This window comes from Aristolochia californica, unplaced genomic scaffold, assembly GCF_029961685.1.
Source record: "Aristolochia californica isolate CCGP_79_NKW_82.1479 unplaced genomic scaffold, dmAriCali1.0.hap1 SCAF_12, whole genome shotgun sequence".
Classification (NCBI taxonomy): domain Eukaryota; kingdom Viridiplantae; phylum Streptophyta; class Magnoliopsida; order Piperales; family Aristolochiaceae; genus Aristolochia; species Aristolochia californica.
Genome location: NW_027181793.1, coordinates 26951285 through 26965546, shown reverse-complemented (window position 1 = coordinate 26965546; position 14262 = coordinate 26951285). Strand labels below are relative to the sequence as shown.

At 41.4% G+C, this 14262-nt stretch overlaps 2 protein-coding genes across 2 annotated transcripts; one reads left to right on the top strand and one right to left on the bottom strand.

Moving 5' to 3' along the window:
* Window positions 1-610: 610 nt before the first annotated feature.
* Window positions 611-3055, bottom strand: LOC137945586 (large ribosomal subunit protein uL23). Its single transcript, XM_068791524.1, has 4 exons — window positions 2983-3055; window positions 2583-2640; window positions 1221-1587; window positions 611-858 (listed from the first exon to the last, which is right to left on the bottom strand). The coding sequence occupies exons 2-4, from the start codon at window positions 2599-2601 to the stop codon at window positions 774-776; spliced, it is 471 nt and encodes a 156-aa protein (XP_068647625.1). The 5' UTR covers window positions 2602-2640; window positions 2983-3055; the 3' UTR covers window positions 611-773.
* An 894-nt stretch (window positions 3056-3949) lies between these two features.
* On the top strand, window positions 3950-12002 carry LOC137946547 (peptidyl-prolyl cis-trans isomerase CYP28, chloroplastic-like). The gene is made up of 2 exons (XM_068792892.1): window positions 3950-4682; window positions 11666-12002. The coding sequence occupies exons 1-2, from the start codon at window positions 3950-3952 to the stop codon at window positions 11872-11874; spliced, it is 942 nt and encodes a 313-aa protein (XP_068648993.1). The 3' UTR covers window positions 11875-12002.
* Window positions 12003-14262: the final 2260 nt, after the last annotated feature.

Sequence of the window (14262 nt, the reverse complement as noted above, 5' to 3'; positions counted from 1 at the left end):
CTACAAATGCTTCTTGTCACTGCCTGCTTGTTCACGATGCGGGTCTTTCAGATCCGGCGAATGTGTCCATGGGTTGGCTGGGAAAAATGGTTTGACGTCGAATCAAATCGTTGGCAATGATCTCGTTTGTACTTGCTTTTTTTATCAGATCAAGCGATGCGCAGAAATTTTTTTATCACCTCATGGACGCGAGATGACACATCTTTAACAACATGAGCCATTTATGGGGAGTGGTTCACGAATTCCTTTCTGCTCATGGCAGTGGTTTTGCAGTGGGAAGCTAGCTGTGCCTTGTGGCTGATGACAACCGAGGAAGGCACTCACGTTAGGCTTCTAAGAATTTCGAGGATATGTGAAGATTGTCACGCAGCCATTCAAAAGTTTATAAGAGAGAATTTGTTATAAGAGATTGATCTCGCTTCCATACTTCCAACGATGGCAAGTGTACATGTCGGGATGACTGGTAGACAGAGCCTAGTATGGGTTTTTTTTTTGGTCGGTTGATGTTAGCCCAAAGCGTAACAGAAGGCAGTAGTCTGCGACGATTAAGATTTGCTCATAATACCAATTAGCGCATAAATAAAGCAGAATTAAAAAAACAAGCCACATGTCAATAGTATGTCGCACAGAATGTTTTCTCAGCTCATATTACGTTTTGGTCAATCCTAATTTCAAACAAATACTAAATGCATAATAACAAAAACAAAATTCCCAGAGGCTACTCACAGTAAAAAAACAAAAGTTCCTTAAATCAAGAGAGATCGCCAAGAATTTTAGATGATACCAATCTTGTTTGCTACGTCCAAAGCATCATAGTCTGGTGTCAAACGCACATAAGCTTTCTTGGTCCCGTCAGGCCTGGATCATAAAGATAACATGAATTAAATTCATAAGAAATGCATCGAATAGAAAAAATAACGAGGAAGGCTGTCCATGGAAACACATGTAAACATCTGAAAACTGAAAATACAAATACAATCAATTGACATGATCCAGCTAAAATTTCTTTCCTTGACGGCCAAACACCTTAAAAGTTATCAGATTCTTGCCATTTCATGATGCTTCATACAGAATGAGCATTAATAATAAAAGAAAACCTAACTAAGAGAGACAAAGATGTAGATATTATTTTAACACTTTTGAGTTAAAAGCTAAGAATGTCACTCAATAGTTTCGTAATTCTCAGGAAATGGCACCAGAGAGAGAGAGAGAGAGTTCACCTGATCAAAGTGTTCACTTTTTTGGTTTGGATGTCATACATCTTCTTCACTGCATCCTTAATCTTCTTCTTGTCTGCACGAATGTCAACAATGAAGACCAGAGTGTTGTTGTCTTCAATTTTCTTCATGGCTGACTCAGTAGTCAACGGATATTTGAGTATTTGGTACTGGTCAAGCTTGTTCCTCGGTGGAGCACTAATACGGGGATATTTGGGGTTTCTCGGTTTCCTTAGGGTCTTTGGCCTGTGAAATGTGACTGATGTTCGGATCTTCTTGGTCCTTTTCTTCAAAGTTGAAGCACCTGACTTCACAGCCTTGGCAGCCTTCAAGGCCTGAGCCTTTGGATCATTTTTCTTTGCTAAAGCAGCTGCACATGGCAATTTTTAAGCGTTAAGCAATTTACAACTCAGATCATCAAACAGAGTATATGGGAGTGGTATTCAGTTCAAAATACAACATAAAGCCTGATTAAGTCACAGAAGACAACCACAAAAGAATGACTAATTCTGTAACTAGTATGATAATATGGTTACAAAAGTGGAACCTAGAACCACAGTTCTCCACTGGATGAAGGAGTTTCTAAAATTCAATAATTTCAACTGTGCCAAGGTCAGTCCAGCAATCACCCTCATAGAAATGGAGCTTCAACTTCTGAGGTGTAATTAATGTGTCCTCAAATGATATTTTCCACCAGGCTCCAATCAAGTGCAAATATTCACAATAATAAGATTATACAAAGACCTACAGTGTCTGCGTGTACTAAAACTAGTATTCTGAGGATAAAAATACAAATGACTATATTTCCTTGAATTTGACAAAGAAAATTAAAATGGTGAACAAAATCCAACAATAATCTACTGAAGATAATGACTGTGAATGAATAAATAGTAATAACAGACCAATATTTTAAAAAAAAAAAGGAAAAAAGTGGCCAGATTAATACCTTAAAGATCAATCCACAACTGCTATAAAACCTTTACTTTCTAACAGATTAAAATAAGAGGATTATCTTATCTAACATTGCCGAACCTAGAGCATTATGATTTATTCAACAGTATTAAAAATGTATGAAAAACTTTATTAAAAAAAGTGGCAATAACATTTAAATTAAACTCGAGCAAACAGTTCAGTCCTCACTTAAATGGAAAACATTAGATTCAGTTTCTATGCATATAATCATTTAATTTGATGTCTCTATCGACCATCATAACCTAGTAGGAGTTCTTTAGTAGTTCCCAATTAGACAATAAATTATCTGAGCGAATGAAAGTGAAAAAACATGTACATTAAATAAAAAAAATAAACAGAAGTAAACATGTTCAAAAGATAAAGTAAAATACCCGGCAAAGTAGAGGAAAGTACCTTTAGTAGGGGGTGCCATTTGGTACCGGTACAGGTCTCACCTTTTGAGGATATAAACCTATAGAAATGGCAAAAGGCACAACATCAAGCCCAGAAATCACCACAGAAACACTAGAATCACGGAGAGAAAATTTTGAGCTATATTTATTACATTGCTTTAGAAAGAAAGAAGCAGGGGCCAAAAATAATCGACATGCCCTTAAACTCGAGGCAAGTGTTCGGCGAAAACTAAGATAACAGGACAACTTAAATAGTCGATTCAACAAAAAAGCTTTTTGAAACAATAAAAGACTAAAATAAGTATAAAATCCACAACAAATGGAGGAAAGACATCAAAATTGATAATGGAAGATAATGGAGGCTTAAGAGGTTTAGCAGACAAACGTCGCGGAGGACTAACCTAGAAGCGCCTCCTCCTCCTTCCCGCCGCGCCTTCTACGACGCCTCCACCTTTTAAGCGAGACAACTCTAGGGTTTCCGATTCGCAAACTCGCGGATTTAAATAGCTCGCATAAAAGGGGCCGAATTGGCCCGCAATTCTTCAGGGAGTGCTCACGAGCCCAAAGGCCCAAAACCATAAAAAGTAATTTCAATATTGCTAGCGCACTCATTATCTCGATATTATTACAAAATTACCACTACGTAATCTTGATCCAGTAAGGTCAATGTACGCATATGAGTGTCTCGTAATAGATTTGAAGGGTTCTGAAGACCAGGGCGTCTCTTACAAAATTACCACTAGCCAAAGGCTTACAAAATTATTTATCAGGTTTTGACCATTTTAATTTTACTTATTTTATGTGACACATGTCCAATGTGGTACAAGACACCCACTTGTGGGTAAGGGTGGCATGACTATGACTAATAAATAGAGAGATTTTTTATAAAAATAATATATAATTGTAATTATAAATATAGGCATGGGTTAATGCATTCAAGTATTTTCCTATTAGCTCGAATTCGAGGTCTATAAAATAATAGAAGAGAGTGAAAACGTGTTACTACTTAGGAATCAAAACCTGACTCAGCTCCTAAAATTTCAAATCCAGTTAGGACTCGGGACAGATTGGGGAGGTGGGTATGCTTGTTGGAATGAAAGGGGCAGAATCTGACTCAATTGATTCGTCGGGTCACAAATCAAGAATCAGGATTCCAGGCCTTTTTATTTGGAACAGATTCATCATTCTAAGTCCATCCAAATTGTACGTATGGGCTACATGCCTGCATCCGTTATAACCATGAGTAACTGATGAATAGCAACCCCCTGTTGCGTTTTTTCAAATTTTCGTGGCTATCCACGGCCCTCTCTCGGTCTCTCTCTCATCTTCTCGCTCAAAAGCAAATATGTCACATGCATTCCTCCCTCCATGGGATCATCTTCCCTCTCCCCATTGCCCCTTCCTCTTCGCCCTGCCCGCCCCAAATTCTCCGCCTTTGCCCAATACCCTAAACCTTCACACCTTAGTCGTCGCTCTCTCCTCTTCCTCTCCAGCTCCCTCAGCATCCCGACCCCCCTCTCCCTCGCGGAGGAACCTGCCGACACCGCTCCTCCGCCACCGGCAGACGCAACTCCTTCACCACCGGACATTACCATAACTGACCGCGTCTTCCTCGACCTCAGCATCTGCCCCAACTACTTTCGGTCTGAGCGGTCCCTTGCCGATGACCCCACAACCTGCCTGGAGTCCGAGCCACTTGGCCGCCTCGTCCTGGGCCTTTACGGTAAGCTTGTTCCTATCACTGTCGCCAATTTCAAGTCCATGTGTACTGGCTCCGCCGGGTCCTCCTACCGCGGCACTCTGGTACACAAGATTTTCCCGGGCCAGTATTTTGTAGCTGGCAAGCAGGGGAGGAGGGATAAAGGGGAGGTGCAACCCCCTCTGAATCTGGTCAGTAATTCGGAGACTGTCAATTCGAAGGCTTTTCTGTTGAAGCATTTAAGGCCGGGGACTGTCTCACTTTGCTTGTCCATTAATGATGATGAAGACGATATAAAGTTGGATCCGAATTATAGGAACGTCGAGTTCTTGATTACCACGGGACCTGGACCATCTCCCCAGCTGGATAGCCAGAACATAGTCTTCGGAACGGTGCTCGAAGGTCAGTGGCTTGAAATTGATTATAATGATAGAAATGGAGTGTAGTATACTTCACATTTTCTTATATCTATCAAATATTTTTGGAATTGTTTTCATATTCAAGCTGACATGTGATCTAGAATTCATCTTGGGTGTCCTATTACATAAAATTAACTGAATTAGATAATTTCTAACACTAGTTCCATGTGGGAACCATTTGAGCATCATTGGGGTTTGGGAATGGTGTAACTCCTTGAGAGTGTAATGCATTGTGATTAGTCATAACTCAGGCATCATTACTACATGTTGGGAGGCTTATTGGGGAATCCGATTTTGATCATGGATTCCTCGGCAATTCTTTCTACTGGTAACTCTAAACTAGCCTAGGATTCTAGGGTCACCAAATTATAGAGGTTCCATAAGTGATGGTTGCAAATATGAAAGAAATAAGAAAGCAGACAAGCTGAAAGGAAAAGTGTTATAATCCTGGGTTTAAGTACTTGGCTTTCCGCAAAAAGGCTTTATGCATGCTGATAATATAAACTATAATTTAGTAATCCAATGGAAGGGACTGTCTTGGGTGTAAGAAAATCGATAAAAGCAGTATGTATCAAGTAAATGAACCAACTATTGGTATCATGGCAGTAAAAGAGAAAGTTCAGCAATGATTATGCGAATTTCGTCAGCTTTCTAGAAAAAAAAATGTGAATTTGGTCAGTGTCATGCTCTCTGTCTAAATAAAAACCCAAAGACACCCAGCTTGGGATACTTGTGAACCAAGGAGATGAACATGAAGTTTCTCTTGGTAATTTGCATTGTAACAAGATTTGCGTGGCATAGATGGAACAGAGTTTATATGTGAATCCAACTCAAAATTGGACATGCAACAAGAAAGAATATTATTTAAATCCTGAAATTCATCGGATCACATTTCTTCCAGAGGAGTTTATAAATCCAAATCAAACTATGGTTGTAAACGGATTCGGATCTTATCCAGATCCAAACCAAGTATGGATCCAAATTGTTGGATAAAATCCAAAATTTTGGATCTTTTGGATCCTAAACGGATATCCGGATCTGAAATAAAGGCATCCGGATCCGGAACCAGGATGAAGAGGTCTACATTCAATAAATATGCGGATCTAAAATCTCACATTTAGTCATAACTCAGGCATCATTGCTCTTGTTAGGAGGCTTATTTGGGAACCCCAATTTGAGCTCGGATGTCTTGCTACATCTTTCTACTGGTAACTCTAAATTAGCCTAGGAACCTATAGTGACAAAATGATAGGGGTTTTATATAAGTGACGGTTGCAAGTATGAAAGAAATAAGAAAGCAGCAAGCTGAAAGGAAAAAGGTATTTGCATTCTGATGGTATAAAGTACAAAATAATAATCAAATGAAAGGGATTGTCTTGGGTGTAAGGAAACTGATAGAAGTAGGATGTATAGTAAATGAATCAACTATTGGTATCATGGCAGCAAATCTGAACTTGGTTAGTTTCATGCGCTCCCAGCTTCAAGTACCCGTAAGCGAAGGAAATGAACATGAAATTTCTCTTGTATTTTGCATTGTATCAAAGAGAATTGCGTTCTCTTCTGCTTGCAGCATAGATAGAGCATAGTTTTTAAGTGAATCCAACTCAAAGTTGGACATGCAACAAGAGAGACAATTATTCAAATCCAGAAATTCATTTAGTTACATTTCCTCTAGAGGAGTTTATAAATCTAAATTAAACTGTAGGAGTAACAAGGGAATCAACAATCAGCAGAACTAGTAAAAAAATCCTAACTTTTGTAAATTCAGACTTGTCTGTTCTCAGTTTACCAAATAAAAAGCACCTGTCATGACCTTAAGTGGTTTTCAAGATTTGGGTGTTCTCTTCCAGACAAACTAAAATAAAGCTGGAAAAGCAGGTCAAACAATCCAACTGGTCAAAGGACTCCTATGAAAGTAGGATTTAGAGGAAGCATCATAATCTGACTATGGTTTTCTGTTTTCATATGTGTTCTCTGAAAGTAGGATTTATGGGGAAAATATTTACCCATAATCTAGGAAGACAATGTATGCATCACAAGAGTTTCCCTGAATGTTACCTATAGCACTAATATTTTCCCTTTTTTACTTTATTTGCCATTATAATTGCTTTTTTAGAGCATTTAGCCATTAAAAATCATGGTAAGTATTTAATAAAAGCCATATATTTATACATAGGTAAGCATGTATGGTGCTGATACCATGGCTGACGCCGGACAGGATAGCGATTATCCTGCAGGCAGATCAACTTGCGAATCACGGGAGGAATAGGCGAAATCTGCCTGAAATCGTAGAGAAATTGTCTCGGATTCAAAATATCATTCAACTGCCTTCCTCTAAAACCTAAACAGTCTTTTAACCGAACGCAACGCCCCCGACAAGCCCGGGCTGCAGCTCAAAATAAAGCAAACCCTAACCCGGGTTCAATACAATAGATCCGATTAAGGATCCGATTAAGGATCCGACTACGTACACCGGATCCGATTCAAGGATCCGAATATGTACCCGCATCACATATTTTCGCCTGCATCAGTCGCCGCGGGTTGGAAAGAACTCGCCCTCGAGGTCATATAGCGTTAGCAGACCCCAGAAAAGAAGGAAACAAAGGGGGAACAGGAAAAACATCAGAAGGCCGCAAATGACATGCGGGAATGACCAGCTACGCATGCTCAGGCGGCAGTCCAGGAGGAGGATCCTCCGCGACGTCGCCATGCTCGACGCAAACCCTGGACAGTGACACCAGGGTAGTAAGATCAGCCATCGGAGGAGGAGTGGGTCGTGCCTGATGTGGTGCCAACACAATCTTCTTCCCGTTGTTGCTAAAGGAAAAGGTATTCTTCCGCCCGTCATGAAGAACACGGCGATCATACTGCCAAGGGCGGCCTAACAACACATAGAGGCAACATCACACCAAACAGTATCGAAATATTTCATGCCGATGGAAAAAGATACGAGACAGCGCTGATCGACTGGTACCTCAATGCCTTTAGTCAGCCATGTCAACTTGTATGATGTGGGATGACGATCCGTCTTCAACTGCAATTTCTGGACAGCCTCTTCAGACACGATATTCTCACAACTGCCACCGTCAATGATCATCGTGCACACTTTATCGGCGACTGTGCAGGTCGTGTGGAAAATAGTGGTCCGCAACCAATCATCCCCTAAATCCACCTTGGGAGTCAACAGACTCGGACAAACAACCAGAGTCGCATGGCCATCACCATACAACACGTCATCATCGTCATACACAGGCTCCCCAAACTCCGCATGTTCATCTACCACTTCTTCTTCAATCAGAAGATTTTTGCCCTTCTGACTCGCAGGGTTCCTACACTCAGTGGCCTTATGGCCCTGTTCACCACATCGAAAACAACGAATACGTGAAGTAGAAGTACCTTGTGTAGGTGGTGGGGCAGAAACTGAGTCTGTAGGACGAGCTGGTGGGCTGCATTGATCGCTTCTGATCATGGGCCGCCGGTGCAGCTGTTGTTCCGCAACCAAAGCACGCTGGAAGGCTTCAGAAACGGTCCACAACGAGTGAAGACAAAGGACATCTTGCAGGGGCTGTCGTAACCCCCCCAAATACCGTGCCACCAGCTGCTCTTCTGTCTCAGATAAGTCATTCCGGGCAAGCAACTGATAGAACTCCTCCGTGTAATCGTCCACTGATCTCGAGCCTTGCCGCAGCAAATGAAGTCGCTGAAACAAGGTTTGAGTGTAACCGAAAGGAAGGAATTGACCCTTCATCTTCTTCTTCATCTTCTCCCAATCAGTGAGTTTGGCTTTGCCCTGCCGGTCTCGTGATCGCCGCAATTGCTCCCACCACGCAGATGCTCTGCCCTTGAGTTTCATGGCAACCAATTTCACCTTGACGTTATCTGGGACTTCTTTATATTCAAAGATACGCTCTATCTCCTGCAACCAGTCAATGAATCCGTCGGCTTGTAACGTACCAGAAAACTCGGGTAGCGTCACACGGAAACCGAGGTCTACAGGTCGATCCCCACGGTTTTCCCCGAATCGAGCATGAGTGCGATCTGGGTTTTCGACTCTGGTATCGGAATCGTGATCTTCCATCTCACAAGAACCGGAATCCTGCGTCGTTAGACGCTGGGTTAACTCCGCGACTTGCCGCTGCAAATCTTCCAATATCACTGCCTGAGCATTATGGCTACGACCACGACCACCAGCCATGGAAGACAATATTTGTCCACTTTTTTTTTTTTTTTTAATAATAATAAAATAATAATATAACTTCCCAGGAATTAAAATACCTCGACGGCGAAGAAACTCCCGAAATCGGGATTTCGGAGCCCCTCTATTTTTGAAATCGAGGCCTCTCCAGCGGTCCTCTCCGGCTGTCGTCTCCGGCAGCTCGTCGCCGCCTGCGACGTTGGCTCGTTCCGGCAACGAGGGTCTCCTGTCTCGGAACCCCCTTTCTCGGCACCACGAACCTCTGTTTCGGTGCTCGATTTTCCGGAATTACCGAACCTTTTCTGTCGTCGAGCTCCGTCGACGACAGATCCGACTACGGCGACGGCAACGTCGCACGGCAGATCCGGCGGTGACGACGTCGATGCCGACCCCTTTCCTTGCCGAATCCCTCTTTTCCGGCAAAGCCAGAGCCTCTGCTCTGTTTCTGTAACTTGCTCGGTCGAGGCCCGAGCTCTGCTCGGTCGAATCCGAGTGTTTCCGGCAGCAACGTTGAGCGGTAGCTCAACGGCGACGGCAGCAGTGTTGAGCGGTAGCTCAGCGGTGACGGTGATGGCGACGGCGTCGTCTTCGTCGACCCTTCTGCTCGCTGCAGCGTCTGGCTAGATCAGCTTCGTCCCGAGCCTAAAGCTCTGATACCAACTGACGCCGGACAGGATAGCGATTATCCTGCAGGCAGATCAACTTGCGAATCACGGGAGGAATAGGCAAAATCTGCCTGAAATCGTAGAGAAATTCTCTCGGATTCAAAATATCATTCAACTGCCTTCCTCTAAAACCTAAACAGTCTTTTAACCGAACGTAACGCCCCCGACAAGCCCGGGCTGCAGCTCAAAATAAAGCAAACCCTAACCCGGGTTCAATACAATAGATCCGATTAAGGGTCCGATTAAGGATCCGACTACGTACACCGGATCCGATTCAAGGATCCGAATATGTACCCGCATCACATATTTTCGCCTGCATCAATGGCTTTGACTAGCAATAACCCAGTCCTCTGCCATTATTAAAGGACTTGTCCCACTGTAACTCCTTATTCCCTGTTTAATCAACCCTATGCTCTCATCTAATCCATGAGATTCTTGGAGCACGGTCAGTCTATGCGCATGATCCCTTGCTGCTGAAACTAGGAGCACAGGTATAAATTGTACTCCAGAGTTCATTCTGTCTGGGCTCCTCAATACTATTGCATTAATGCATGGCATGCAATATTACGTTTTATGAGATGGTATTATTTGTAATCTAAACTCCAAAGAGGTGCAGTTCGATGAAGTTAATGTGATAACCTCTGTGTTTACTTTAAGAACTGCAGATTTCTGATGTTTCATTTTTTCACATACATTATTTCTAGTTATAGGATTGATGGTCTTGTTTTGACTTTTACGAGGTTGACAATAAACTAAAATTCCAATCCGGATATTGTGAGTGGTATTCTTAACTCGAGGATGCTATGTACCAGCCAAGGTTATTGGCGCCCCAGATTAATTCTCATATGGTCAAATCACAATGAAATAGTAAGTAGATAACTCCATTTTAGTAGTCAAAGAACAAATGGCACCTGTTTCAATTTCTATTTGTTTCAGATATGAAAACCAATCTTTGATGAGTCAAAGAACTGATATTGTATGAGAGACACCACGATGATTTTCATAGATTTATCTAGTTGCCATATTGCAGTTTGTTGTGCTCAGTATTTTTCTCTTTTTTTGGTGTTTTTTTTCTTAGATGAGGATTGTCTTTTCTTTTTATTTTTTTAACAATATAGCTGAAGACAGTCAGTTAATATTACATGGAAGTTCATTTTTTTCGAGTCTTTTTCCATATTTCAATCTTTAATGCTGTTTTATGGATCTATGTATTATGTTTTGGCTGCTACTTTCAAGTTCTTTAACAGATTAGTTAAAGATTTCTTACATGGGGTATATTATTCTCTGTTCTAGATTTGTAGTTCATTTTATACTTGCTGCTTCTGTCTATGGCTTCCCTTGTTGGGTGATTGGCATGCTTGTTTTGTACTGTAAGGGTGAAAGTTGTGAAGTTGGGTTCAAGGCCTATCCCAAAATGACTAGCCAACTTAGAAAACTTTTTTCCCAACTAATAAACTCAAGATTCTTGTACTCCCTAATCCATGTGGGACTATTCCTTAACACTCCCCCTCACGTGTAGGCCCTCTTTTGTGGTTCTACAAGTGGATAATTTAGGTGTAGGCTCTCTTTTGTGGGTCTACAAGTAGATAATTTTAGGAATAGGTCCTCTTTTGTGGCTCTACAAGTAGATAATTTTGGGTGTAAGCCCTTTTTTGTGGCTCTACGAGTGGATAGTTTAGGTGTAGGCCCTCTTTTGTGGCTCTACAAGTGAATAGTTTAGGTGTGGGCCCTCTGTTGTGGTTTTACAAGTGGATAGTTTAGGTGTAAGCCTTTTTTTTTTGTGGCTCTACAAGTGGATAGTTAAGGTGTAGGCCCACATATGAGTACTTGTTCTGATACCATGTGAAATTGGGTATAAGGCCTATCCCAAAATTACTATCCAACTTAGGAAATCTTTTTCCTAATTAATAAGCTCAAGATCTTTGTACTCACTAATCCCTGTAGGAATATTCCTTAACAAAAGTAAATTTAGATTCCGATACTGATAAAACATTATTTTACTGAAAAACTTGTCAACTTCAGTACATTTCTGTTAGTACATTGATAGTGTTCTGCATTTATTCATTCCTATAAACACGATTCATGTTTTGATTCACTTGGTTTCAGGTTTAGATGTTGTGACAGCCATTGCTACCATTACAACTTACAAACCATCTGAGCAAATTCGTCAATTCAATGATTTAGCTGAGTTCCTTGGTGATGAGAGAGCTCAAAATGCCCGTGCATTATGGGACCGGCCTTTGAAAACTATATACATCAGCGATTGTGGAGAACTGAAAGTGGCAAAGCCTTCACTTTCTCCTTCTTTGCCTTAGAGCTACTGCAGTACTTTCAATCTAAAGTTTGTGCATTTTCGGTTTGAGTTTTGATTGCCAACATCAAACCCTTTGCATGAAACTGTGTTTTTCCTTCAGATCAAAAGTGATTGAAGCCATCATTTATGTTTTTGTGAATCAAGTTGCAGTCAATCATTTGAAATTCTCATTTCTGGGTAATCTTTATGCTTCCACTTCATTCTCATTTCATTTTTCAATCGTTGAGTTCAGGTTCCAAACTAAATAAGCTTTATTTAAACAAGACTCATGCACATGAATGAAACTCACTCATTCTCCTAACACAATTAATTGGGAAGAAAAACCGGCCTATTCAAATTCTACCGAGTGCAAATTCTTTCTGGAAAGAAAAAACTTCCTATGCCTTGATGAAGATCTGATGTACATCTCTATTGAAGATTCTTAGACGATAAATATTTGAGATGGTCAGGTGGGGTAGATAATAGAAAACCAAAAGCAAACCTTTCAGGAAACTTGTTAGGTTTGCTAAATATAAAGGGGATGATTTATAATTGGTACCATCTTCACTTATTAGTAAAAAGACTGGCCTAAGGAGACTGATTCGACGTCTCTCTCTCAGCTTTATTCTCTCTCTTCTCAGTTTCTATCTTCTTCCTATTACCAAAGCCGAAAGATATTGCGTCATATAACGTTCAGTAGAAGATCAACACTCCCTTGCCTACCACGGAAATCCAACGATTGGTCCGATCATTGAATTGACTAAATCGATTTAAAATTCTGGTGGTCACAGTCCCTGCATATAACCGTTATGAATTGGTCCGTTTTTCTCCATGTCAATAAAAGATTCAGAGTAAGACGTTTCCTTTCCGAATTACTCGTTCTACGGGTTACTCATCAACATCTTATCTTAAGCTTATCCAGTCCCATCAAACTCCTCAGTCCTCGTCTTTTGTTTTTTGCTGGAAGAGACTAAATTTGAACCAACCATGTCATTTCAAGTATCCAATCCATCTTCATTTTCTCACGTTCCCTTTTAAGGTGATGACATGATTCTCCTCTCTTAGCCTTTCCACTACATTGAAAATCCCCTTTCAAAGAGGAAGAGGCATTGAAAATTCCCTTTCATAGAGGAAGAGGCCCCGGGCAGGGAGAGGAGAGAAGCTCCTCTCCCTTTCCCACCTTCAAAAAGGGTCCCGTAACCACATTGCCTTTCCTCTTCTCAACGATAAACTTAAAAAAAAAGTGAAGCTTGGCTGAAACATTAATATGTTAGCATCGCTCGATGCTACGGGGACGCCATCACCCATTGCATGGGACCTTGCGAGTTGGAGCTAATTTTAAACGATTGTTGATTTCAGGTTTAGAGTCAACACAATTAAAAGAAAGAAGGTAAATCACAAATTTTTTGAATCGCGTATGGGGCCTCCATTATTATCTTTACCCCGAGCTTAGTCCCTCTCAACACCGCAGTGACGGAGTTCCAAACGCAAGTGTCCAACAAAATGGACCCTCGTTCAGAAATCTTGCCACGCCTGACGAATTCGTTTTCATCGTCGGCCCCCATTGACCGCATCAGAACCCTGGAAGGGGGAGGGGAGACGACTCACACTGGCCAGTAAAACCAGCCAAAAACTTAACCATCTGTAAATATTTTGTGCGATAAGGAGAAGGCGAGAGAAGGGTAGGTTTGGAAATCTGGAGAAGCCAGTGCTACTTTTCCTCCCGACTTTTCCAACCACAAACCGAGTCTGCATAAAGACGGGTCTTCCACGCCATGAACCCCCCATTCCGAAACCTGTCGATGTCATCTGAAAAACCCTTTTCCGTGATTGGGGTGGCGCTGAATCTGCATTATTTGCGAATGGATTGGAGTCAGCATATTCTCACTCATCGAACCATTTATGGTTAAATTTCCCTGTGAAGAATTTGATCGAATACTTTCTTGTCAAACGTACAATCGCACCTCATATACAAACATACAATCAATCATACGAATCTGCCTTTCACTTTAGATGTTCGTCTCAATCATTTGAGCGCAAAGTGCGCTTGAATGCTCATCTAAACGATTCTACAAAGTACAAACAGGGGGAGATTAAGAGTAACGAGGCAAGGACACATAATGGTACTGGAACGGGTACGGTCCCCTCATTTCTCATCCATAAACGAGGTCAGAGCTCAGATGGCTCCTCGCTTCACCGGCACAACAGGGGTGGGGCTCCGGCGGGTCCTTCCTATGGAAAGAGTCCAGATTAATCAAAAAAAGGGTTCAATGGAAGGCAGATAGATGTAAAAAAAAAAAAAAAAATCTTGTAGATAACATAAGGAAATACAATATTGACCGAAGTTAGGTCAAAGAGCAAGAGACAAATTTTATTGAAGTGACCGGAGATAATTTGAGGCGAACCGAGA